The following is a 12,466-nucleotide window of genomic DNA, read 5'->3' on the forward strand; positions in this document are numbered from 1 at the left end:
AAATTTTTAAGGTGTTTCAATAGTCGGCACATGGGTGAATAATAATCAACTTTTCGATAATATTGGCTCAAAATTAGAAAAAATGTTAAATAAGTTCTCTAAATACCGATTAATATATAAAAAATTAGTTTTGAATGGTTTTACATAATGGAAGACGTGGTTTAATCTTAAATTCTTTTAACCTTTATAATGCTTTATTTAGCCATGCCGAGAATTGGATAAAAGGTTCCCGAGTGGGCATCATGTTTTATAATTGAATATTTTAATAAATAAAATTATTCTATATAATTTTTTTTTAATAGAACACTAAATGAAACATCCGATAAGAATAACTTATTAATGAAAATAGCAGAAAAATAAATAAAATAAATAATTTTTGTTTAACTAAAATACGACATGCCGACTATTGATTTTCATTTAAGAGAAAACCAAAAATACGTATATGCGGAAATAAAAAATAAACATGAAATTCCCATAAAAATTTGAGTTAAAGTCTTATTTTTATTATAAAATTCGTGGTAAAAATTTGTTCGTTTTTGCAAAGGAGTGCGAGTGTGTGCGTGTATATGCAAAGCCAGTGCCCTTAGTGACGTTTTCAATATTGATATGTAAATTGTGTGATTGTGTTTTCATGTAAACCAAATAATAATTCATGGTCCGGTAGCTCTCTTCCTGTTTTGTTCATACTTGCTTATACTAGGTTCGAAGATGGACTTTATAAATACCAAATCACTTTCTGGTTATAGATCTTTCGAAAAAATTCAAATGTACAAAGAGAATATTATTTTGCCATCATCAAAGCATGTAAACGTATGGTTGCACCTTTCGTATATCATAGTTGGATTATACAGTAGATATCGGATATAAGCACATCTCATATAAGAAAAAATCGCCTATATATGAAGGATGATCAAAAACACTGAGCCTTTTTACCTCTCCTCAGTGTAAAAATTGTTTCATATAAGAAAAACGCGAATAAGAAAAACACTGATATTAGAAATGTTTGTCAAACACCAAAGCTGACAAAGGTATTTGAAAACGTTTCATATAAGAACATGTGTAAAATTATTGGCCAAATTATTAACATCGAAAATGTTTTATTTCATCAGCGTGATAACTCCCTAGTCCAAAGAAAAAAATCGTTTTTTTTTTTTAATTCTATTTGAAACAATATTATTTATATGTAGGGAAACAAATGCACCTATTTTTAGTTAAACTGTGAACTGATTTTAATATACTCATATAAGAAAGATTTGTTATATGCGTATGTACGCATATAACAAACAACTTTCTTATACCCTATAATTCCATATACGAAAAGAATACATATAAGAATGAAATCTCCGGCGTTTTTGAGTTTGTCCGATATCTACTGTACTAAAGTAGTACTGTACTACATTAGATATCGGATATACGAAACTCAAAAAAAGCCGGAGATTTCATTCTTCTATGCGTACCTTAAATATCAAGACAGTATGCACTACTGCTTTAAACGCAGTATGGCATAATAATGTCTGTATATTTCGAATTGTTAAAATCTGATTTAATAATATTCCTTATTTCAACGAGAAGATGGCAAGTCTTCTAAAACCATAGGTGGTATTTAACTACTTTCCAATTCTTTCTAATACCGCTTGTTAGAGTGGCAGTGTGAAAAACAGACTTATCTTTATATAAATGCAGCAATTTACTTACCAAATTTCATTGTCATGCAAATTAAAAATATTGTCATTTAATGTTTTTAAACATCGAGAATTTTTATTTAGTACATTTCATCATAATTCAGTTTATAATAATAGACATTGTTGTATGTATATTAATGTATTTATGTATGTACGTATATGATTAAATCATAATATTATTTGGCCGTATGTTTTATTTATTTACGATTTTTATTGGCTTATTCGATTCTAAATATTTCGGGAAATGTACTTCGTATAGTGACCACAGTTCTTATGTTTCGTATTATGATTGTAAATGGTCTATAATTATGTGTATATGTAAGTGAATATGACTCTGGTTTTACGGAATAAAGGCATATTGATCATAGGATTAAAGAGCAAAAAATCATAATATTCTGGGGGATAAAAGATAAAGAAGCCTGCTCCAATGGCGGAAAAAATTAGCATTGTGCAATATTGTTTTGAATATGGCACAACATAATTGTCATCCATTCATGGTGAACTCAAAGTCATGAGTACTAATGTCGATTATCACAGGTTTGGAAGAGGGAGTTACAATGGGCTTATTACGTTGATCTGTCATGTAAATTTTGCATTCGAAACTCCTATGTACAATATGACAATTTTAGTTATATGTTTATATCATAAAAATTGCATTCGTGCAGCAGACTGGCAGCTGAAATTTTTTCTGTATGAAACCCAAGCTTCATGCTATATTTCCTAAATATTTTATCACTGCCAAATAGCAGCAAAAAATATGTTAGGTTTATAAAAGCTTTTTCCGTTCCCTGCAAAGAATGCCAGTATAATGTATAACCACCACATGTGCAACTAAATATTCAATTTCGAATTGTTATTATTCGTGTACGCTATTTCTGAAACATAGTTATATATACAAAATCAATTAATACTATAAGCAAATTAATGATTGTTTTATAAAGACTCATTAACGTAAGAAAATATTGCAATTATCAATTACCAAAATAAACCATTTATTAATATTTAAATTGAAAAATTCGATCTTAAACAGATTGAAAGTAAAGTCACTTATAATTACAAACTTCTTAAAATAATGTTCTATTCAGCTTGGAATAATTTCGCTATTTATAAGAATTATTTTTATAACAAATTTAATTTGTTGAATTTGACTTGATTTCAAAGAATTTACAATACAATTGCGGATGAGAAGATATACACATGCATCTATATAGTATGTATGTACGTAGTATATGTACGCTTGTTTATTCATCTAAGGGTTTTTTGGTTCCTTAAATTAAATATGGTATTCATATGTTGATTCTATAATATATTTTTGTTTAATTCATTCAGTCAAAATCCTGCACGTACTACATACATGCCTTTTTTTAATAAATAATTTCAATTGTACATATCTTATGTTATAGCACCGAGTACAATACTTTATGAGCAGCAAATAGTAATACAAATCATAATTTATGTTATACTAAGATGATTATTTTAATACTTATGTTAATGGTAAGTTATGCACTGTAATACTAACTAGTATGTTTTATAAAAACTGAAATGAACAACAAAGTAGAAACAAATCTACAAAGATCCTTCTCCAGAAATCTGCAAAGATAAAGTATTACATACATGATTATTGAAATGTTAGTTCAGAAGATAAATTATTATATTATGCAACAAGATTTTCGTGGATGAAAAAAAAATAAATACATTCAAAATTATGAACCATTTTGAAATTTGCATTGGAAAGGAAATTTTTTTCTTCCTGAAAATTTGAAATGACAATTTTTACAATAGGTTTGTCTGGATACTTTCCCAGTATTAATTACCCAGTAACGAGTAAATTTTTCCTCAAACATGTCATATCGAACTTGACACGAGTATTACGATACCATCAAATCTACTGAGTATTGCAGTTACCTTGTATAATTGTACCATGCACTGATTAATGCCTACGTTTGTTAAATGTCTTTTTTTCTTTCTTTGGGACATTAAAAATATTTCTTCCTTATAAAGGTATTTTTTGTTGCAATGTTATTGATTAAAAATGAAATACACAATAATTTATGTCGGAAATCTCCAAAATGTGTTGGAAAATTTGCTTCACAAACAATAAAATGCAATGAAGAAAAAAAGTTTAAATGCATAAGATTATCACCTACACCATATTAAATACACCAACTTGCATCGAATGAAATGCCCAGGATAATTACGTCGGCAACATCTACCGTACACCCACAATCCCACGGCGGCGGGCCCTATGCACCGGATTGACTCGGAGGAATTTTTCAAAGAGGCTGCTACCTCAACTACTACATGGTTTTGCCGTCTTTTTTTACATGGGAGAGGCTTCGGTCTCGAGCCTGAGCGGAGGTTTTCCGTACCGCGGGTGTCAGGTGCCCCTGGATCGGTAGATCCAGCCTGACAGTTGGTGTGGCCCCCTGGGGAGCATCGCGGGGGTTGTGATTTCGCCCCTCACCAAGGGGGAGAGTGTGCCTTCTGCATGCTCTCCAATTGGTACAGTACTTCGGTGCTGGAGCGCTGGTGGGCGCTTTTCCGCCTGTGGCTCAGCCACTGTGAGGTAGGCCTTTTGGCAGGAACTCACATAAAACTCTTCAAGATACATGGGAGAGGCATTATAATCCGGGATGCCTGCTATTCTGGTCAGCGCCGGGATCGAATGAAACCCCCGCACCTAGGTTATATTCCATTTGTCGAACAGACCTATCCCGCCTGAGCTAGACTCTAGTGATCCATACATGGAGTGTATGGGGATAGCAGTCAAGTGTGGTACAGCCGATATAGAGGTGCTTAACATGTACATTCCGCCGTTAAATAGTTATAACGTTATTTACCCGACTTTAGTTTACTTTTAAAGGGTAATAACCGTCTGGTGCTGGGGTATTTCAATGCTCATCATGAGCTCTGGGGGGTTACTCTGTATTGCGATGCGTGAGAAAAATTGTAACGCATCGCGTAATTGGTACTCTCTAATTCGTTTTCGTATCTCCTTTCGCATCTACTTTACGCAAATGTGGCATCACCGCAATCTGTAATACGAAAACGCATGTCAAACTCGTTCGTTAAACGCAAATATCTTGCGTTAACAAAATAGCAAACGCAAATGAAGCGAAACATGTAAATAAGCATAATTAAAGTTTTTATTTATATCTAAATTGATAATTATTTTGGGAGAAAGCCAAAAAAAGTTACAGTTGACGACTCAGCACCGTCAGTTCCAAACTTTTGTAGATTTTATGGTGCAGCACAGCGATTTGGCAAGGAGCCAGTTGCAGAGTTTAAATGCGAAACGACGCGCCAAAAAATTGTAGAGAAAACAGGATGATGACCTTAATTCAGATGGACCTCCTGTAAGAGATGTCGCTGGTTGGAAAAAAGTAATGTTTTATATTTTATATATAAAATGTGAAACTATGTGTGCATATTTACAGGTTGGTGTTGATAACCACCTTGTCCAAGCAATTTCAAAGCAGCGGCCACTTTTATTGGAGTTGGAATTGCTGTGGATCCATTTGGAACGACGAGGCCATTTTTAATAGCGTTTATTAAAAACATAAACGCATCTTTATTGAGACGAACATTTTGTACAAATTTATAAAATTTAAATATTTGAAAACGTTTGTCACATTATTCGTACTTCTATTTTCATATCCGTGTTCACTTAGGTTGAGTATATTTGATCGATCTCTTAAAATTCTTATTTTAGTTGGTTCATCATTTTTGTTTTTAAAAAAACACTCGTACCACATAAAAATATGTTTTTATTAACAATTTTTTGACGTTTCCTTTTGTCATTCTTCGTTATTGTTTACTTTGTGGTGCTAGTGTTGCCCTATTTTCGATTTATTTTGCGAATGCGTTTGCGTGAGCGATACCGAGTACCAAATTGCACTCTTAACGCATTTAGCTTTCGCATCGCACTGGCTTTCGCAACGCAATACAGAGTAACCCCCCTGGCATTCCGTCCTAGGTAATGACCATAGGGTACAGCGCTGGCAGATAAAATTAACAGCTTCACGTTTTGCACGGTGAATGAGGATGCGAGAATTAGAGGAGATTGGCGCAGCTCGCTGGACATCACCATTGTGGCACTGGGTCTGGGGGGTTACTCTGTATTGCGATGCGTGAGAAAAATTGTAACGCATCGCGTAATTGGTAATCTCTATTTCGTTTTCGTATCTCCTTTCGCATCTACTTTACGCAAATGTGGCATCACCGCACTCTGTAATACGAAAACGCATGTCAAACTCGTTCGTTAAGCGCAAATATCTTGCGTTAACAAAATAGCAAACGCAAAGGAAGCGAAACATATAAGTAAGCTCAATTAAACGTTTTATTTATATATAAATTCTAAATTATTTTAAGTAAAAGGCAAAAAAGTCACAGTTGCAGACTTAGCAACGTCAGTTCCTAACTTCAGTAGATTTTATGGGGCAACATAGTGATTTGGCAAAGGGACAGTTGCAGAGTTCAAATGCGAAACAACGCGCCAAAAATTTGTGGACAAAACTGTCTGATGACCTCAATTCAAATTAACCTCCTTTAAAAGATGTCGGTGGTTGGAAAAAGTAGAGTATTATTTTTTTTTTTATTTAAAATGTGAAACTATGTGTGCATATTTACAGGTTGGTGTTGATAACCACATTGTCCAAGCAATTTCAAAGCAGCGGCCTCTTTTATTGGAGTTGGAATTGCTGTGGATCTATTTGGAACGACGAGCGTTTAATAAATACATAAACGAATCTTTATTGAGACGAACATTTTGTATAAAAACTATAACAAAATTAAATATCTGAAAACGTTTGTCACATAATTCGTACTTCTATTTTGATCGATCTCATATTTTTGTTTAATTCGTTAATCATTTTTGTTAAAAAAAACACTCGTACCACACAAAAATGTGTTTTCATTTACAATTTTTTGACGTTCCCTTTTGTCATATTTCGTTATTGCTTACATTGTGGCGACAGTGTTACCCTATTTTCGATTTAGTTTGCGAATGCGTTTGCGTGAGCGTTACAGAGTACCGAATTGTACTCTTAACGCATTTAGCTTTCGCATCGCACTTGCTTTCGCAACGCAATACAGAGTAACCCCCCTGATAAATGACATAGTCTAGTATCCCGTCATTTCTCTTGGTTCAGACCACCTCCCTATCATCGTCTTCGTAAATAGACCACCCGTAAAGTTGATTGGCAAGATTTCAGATATTTAGCCAATTACCGCTTCAGGGAGCTGCCCATTCCCTCAGATCCTCGGGTAACTGAGAGGAATTTCCGGGACATCATCACTGCTGCAGCTGCCCGACATATACCTGCTGGTCGTGCTTGCGAATGAGCTTCGACAACGCCTGAAGACGCAAGAGTGAAAGAACTCACCCTTGAAGTCAACGGATTAGTATGCAAGCATAAGCGGAAAAAGTGGCTAGACCACCAGAAGCTTTGCAGCATTGTAGCCGCAACAAGTAAATTGTGGGCAACGCTTAATTCACTCTCGAATCCCGGAATGACGGATGATAGAATGGTTTTCATGTTTAACGACGTAACGGTGAAGAATCCGAAGAGGGAGTTTTTTTTTAACAGAAGTTTGCAGAGCACGCCGAGGGTGACAAGGCGAAAAGGAGTGCGCTTCGTCATATCAGAGCCCCCGAGCCGAGGTACCAGATGTCAGATGTCATTTATCTCAATGATAATGCTGAAACAACTGAATAAACATGGAGTAGATTACTTAACTTCTGTACACAACCTATCGTTAGCCACTCACATTGCTCCTGAAGCCTGCAAAATAGGCAGGGTGGTCCCGCTACAGACGGATTTCCCTTCAGTATCCAGTAGCAAAGACACTTGAGTCACTACTCCTTCCTCTGATGAGAAGTACGCTTCCAGTCCATCAACATCAACATGGATTCCGGAGGATGCACAGTACAACTACAGCATTACACGCCATAACCTCACATATAAACAGACGACTTATCCAGAACAGGCCGTCCGACAGAACAGTCTTAGTGGCTCTTGACTTATCTAAAGCCTTCGATATTGTCAATCACGCCAAGCTGTTCGAGGACATAAAGAAAACAAACTTCCGGCCTAGTTTGAAACATTGGATATTTAATTGCATGTGTCGCCAGTCATATGTAGAGTTCAGAAAAAAGAAGTCTAAACCCCTTAGAGTGAAACAGGGAGTTCCCCAAGGTGGGTTTATATCTCCGGAAGTGTTTAACATCTCCTTTCTGAAATTCCACAACCATCGGACGGCATAGAGATCGCAATGTATGCGAATGATTGTACGATCATGGCGTCGGGTCCCTTTATCGATGATATTCGTAAAAGGTTAAATGTCTATATAGTTGATTTAGTACAGTTCTTCCATCTGATGAATATGAATATATGAATATCCGCTGCTAAATCCACAGCCACTGTATTCACCACATGGACGGCTGAAATGAAGCTCCCTCTCATCATCATGGTCGATGGTGCACCAATTCCGACCACAAACTACCCCAAAATTTTGGATGTAGGTTTCGATAACTTATTTAAGTCGTCCGCGCAGACCACCGCTATTTGCGATATGATGGGAAGGAGGAACAAGGTACTCAAGTCGCGTGCCAGCAGCTCATGGGGTGGTAATAAGGAGACTTTGTTGACCTCCTACAAAGCAATAGGGCGGTCGGCGGTAAGCTATGCGGCGCCAGTGTATTTCTCGAATGTAAGCGATACGCAGTGGAAAAACATTCAAACCTGCCAAAATGTCGCCCTGAGAACGGCGACAGGAACCAACCAACTAGATAAACAGGTTTATCGAGCAGAATTACCAGCATTCATACGGAAGCAGTGACCCAGGCAATGGACCAATACCATGTGAATGCAGTACTTCGAGTCCACTCACCACCTATAGCAGCGGAAGAACGACAGCAGCCTAGACATACGTTTTAGCCCAATTAAGATCAGGATGCTGCAGCCGCCTCAATTCGTATTGGACCCGAATTGACAGCGCGGTACCAAACACACAGATGAGTGGGTTCAGCCCTGCTAAACCTACTCGCAAGGGTCATCAATATTAAACACGATCAAATACAAATGTATAACTCTATCGAATTCTTGTTGTCCGTCTTAAACGTCGAACATCAGATTTCCACAACACTTTATTACTTAATTTAAGGGAGAGTGGTCAACTTACCTGTGAATTGGAACTGTCACTTTCAATTTGCTCTGAATAACAATGTTTGTAATTCAGGTAGTCTAAAAGTCTTCTTGGTAACGGTAATGTTTGAATTAAATCCTTTCTTATTACAGCTTTTAATATAACAAATCTGAAACAAAAAACATATAAATTATTTTTATTTGTTCTTTATATAGTGAATGTACTACTGCTTTCTTGAAATTATTTATTTTAACCGTATGAAATATTTAGGCAAACAGAATATTCTGACCTTACACTTCAAACTATAGGCGTTCATATCATCCCCTATAATAATGGTCAAACAATAGGAGCCACATAAAGTAGACCCACTAAAAAGTGGGTCCAAGGCATCTATTACATGATAGAACAAACTCGTGAAATAAACTTATAAAACCCTAACTATATGTGCGGTACACAGTTCACTTTTCACATTTTAGTCATTATTATCAGCTGACGTTTATTATTGGTGGTATTTTAAACAGTAAATTTATCCAATTCAGAGACTTCGAGTTCATATTTTAAAAATTACACATTTAGCTCATTTGTGACATTTGTATACGTAATTAGCAAACAATAAATTTGTTCGAAAAATCCATCCAATAAGGAAATATATAATGGTAAAATATAAATTACAACAAATTTTATACATATACATGGAAAACTTACCTGCACATGTGCTGCAAACTTTGAACATGCTTAAATCTAGATACTGGATTTGTCAATTGCACTCGCATTGGACCATGTTCGGGTCTTCGATGTAAAAAGAATAAATATCTGTAAAATATGAATACCTCAAATTATAACAAAATAGAAGTAAAAACAAGACAAATGCAATATTACCTGCCGCTACGTGAATGCTCTACTGCCTTCTCAATAAATTCTGTAATTGTTTGCGACTTGAATTTCGCATACGAACCAAATGAAAATGTTCCTTCAAATAACATTACATAAATATTGTTAAAATCATGAAAACAATCAAATACAAAATTAGCCTACCTTGGTCTTGTTCAATGCGAACATGACGGACACAATTGTTTAGTTTAAAACTAAGCGAAAAGATGTAATGGTCGTCGGAACTATCACGGACAATGAAACTTCCATCAGGTTCATTGGATAAAACCTTTTCTGCTGCTTCACTTGACAAAGGGCCCCAATACCACCCATACTGAAAATATAAAACAAATGTATAGCCAGTGCTGAGGTTTTTCTCATAAAATATTTGTTAAGTAAATAAAATATTTTTTTCAAATATCTAATAGAAAAGGCAAGAAATTTATATATGTATATATAAATTATAAAATTAGAAATAAGACAGGGATATGTCTGACTTGCATGCATTATGACTTACATCTTTAACTTTTTCAATACTGGAAGTGAAATGAAACGATCTAGCTTCCGGTTTCTTTTCGTCTTTTCCAATAGCACTTTCTTCATGTTGGATACTGCTTTCCTCTCCCGATTCTAATGTATATATATAAAAACAATTATAGTAAGCAAAATAACAGATATTAGTGTTGTATTCGTTACCTTTCTTAGGCAAGGGTGGAAGAGCTCTCGATTGAAACTTTTTACGCTTGTCTTCATTTGATTTCGATGCACTAACCTTTTCATTGGTTGCTGTGTGATCGTCATGTTCATTGACGTCGCTTTTATGACTATATCTACTACTGTTTTTTCGAAAACGGAAAATGCTACAAAACCGCTGCTTTAAATTCAAGGTAAACTGAGACTTTTTTTCGTTGGAAGATATTACGCTAGACTTGAGAATTGATTGTGTAGTTTCAGTAGTTTGTTCCTTTTCAGTGGATGCGTTGATGTGCGATTGGTGAGAAATATTCTGTTTTTGGTTGTTTTGGTTATTGATTGCAATCACAATGTTATTGTTGTTATTGGCATGGGTCTCGGAATCGGATGAAAAGTTTTTCTGTGTAATGAGACTGTTTTTAACATTCGAACCATGAGATTTTTCAATACGACTTTGCGCCAACGTTAGGTTGCTACCACGAGACCCACTCCAAGCAGGATCGTTGGAAACTTTAGAGGTGGAATTGGAAATATTCGCCTTAGAATGTAATTGGGGTCCGCCGGATGCTGCTCCGCTGTCCGACTTGTTATCTTTGGTTTCTGAGTAGAGCGTATGATAGAATTGTTTCACCTCTTCCAGAGACATGTGTAGGGGCTCTGTATTATTGGCACTGCCATCATCCTGTATACTCGAGGTAGAGACAAAAGTTGAATTATATCTCGAAGACGTGCTAGTTGAAATATGACTCGGAGCCCGATCGCTGTTTTCGCCATTATCGGGGCAATTCGAAGTGGAACGTTTCTTACGCTTATTTTTGTGTTTGCGGTTAGATTTTGATTGATGTTGACATTTCATAAACGCATGTTTACTGCAACTGCTGAATATGTTGACATCTTTGCATTCCGGGCCATTTGCTTCACCAGTGTTGTGGGAACTGTGCCTATGCAGATGTTGCGATCTTTCCTTTTCCGACTTGATCATATCCACCGGTAAAGCATAGATGTCCGAATCAATTGGAACGTTGTAGAAATCGGATATTTCTCTTGTTAGTAAAGCGTCGTGTGACATAGCCTGCGTTATAAATATGGAATCATCTGGCTTATTTGCTGATGAAACACTCAATGAGTTGTGTGAACTAGAAAGTCTGCTATTTAATGAATTTCTAGAGTTGGGTCGATTGCTGCACAGACCTATAGGAAATATTGTTTAATAAGATACATACATATTATATTTAAGATTTGATGATGTAAATATGTTTTAAATAAATGATATCTTGCGAATGTGCGAAGAAAATTACAAATCAGACTATTTTTTCATTTCAAACTCTTCGTGTGAAATTAATTGAAATACGACGTTTAATATATCATTCTTTTAAATTGAATATACTGAATGTTGTTAAACATATCCACAGTGAGGTAATCAACAACATATCTTTCAACCCTTTGAGCCCCGATTTTTTCCTCAATCTTAGAAAAATTTCTGTTCACAGATTTAATGCAGCTATCCTAAATAGAATATGTACAAAATTTGACATCGCTACATCCTTGCAGTCGAGAGATACAGTACGTTCTTTCGGAAAAATAAGAGACTCAAAAATAATTCTGATGGCAGATTTGAATAGGAAGCGATTTAAATAATTTGGACTGTATACACAAATTAGTACTGTTCACAAATTTACCCTCTTCTCTATATTAAAAAGCTCATAACTTTACCAAAATTTTGAAACTTTGAAAATATCATAACAATTCATATAGAGTATGTGATGCAATTGTAGTAAACCCATTTGTTTTTCTATTGCCAAATTTTTGTTTTTTTTTATCCGATTAAATTGAAATTTTACAATTAACATGCTACACGATTTAGATGCAATTTAAAATGTATACAGTCGAATTCAGATAAGCGAACGCCGATTTATCAAAAAAATCTGTTAATTGAAACTAAACATTTTAAACTAATATTTCGGGTGAATTTTCAAACACTTTACTTCGCTTAAAAGAAAAACCGGTTAATCAAAAATCTGTATAAGAGAAACACTTTCTACCGTTTAAGAGAAAAATATCATTTTTGAAAGGGC

General features: G+C 35.1%; 1 protein-coding gene across 1 annotated transcript; it reads right to left on the bottom strand.

Moving 5' to 3' along the window:
• Positions 1–3,150: 3,150 nt before the first annotated feature.
• LOC133326461 (probable serine/threonine-protein kinase DDB_G0282963) lies at positions 3,151–11,582 on the bottom strand (the record flags this gene model as incomplete). Its single annotated transcript, XM_061535094.1, has 7 exons — positions 3,151–3,272; positions 8,865–8,997; positions 9,534–9,641; positions 9,708–9,798; positions 9,864–10,032; positions 10,216–10,328; positions 10,395–11,582. Coding segments are annotated over 7 exons (1,826 nt in total), but the record flags the coding sequence as incomplete, so codon positions are not given.
• Between the last annotated feature and the right edge of the window lie 884 nt (positions 11,583–12,466).

This window comes from Musca vetustissima, unplaced genomic scaffold, assembly GCF_032173495.1.
Source record: "Musca vetustissima isolate MV318-11 ecotype Yass unplaced genomic scaffold, APGP_CSIRO_Mvet_v1 utg106808, whole genome shotgun sequence".
Classification (NCBI taxonomy): Eukaryota; Metazoa; Arthropoda; class Insecta; order Diptera; family Muscidae; genus Musca; species Musca vetustissima.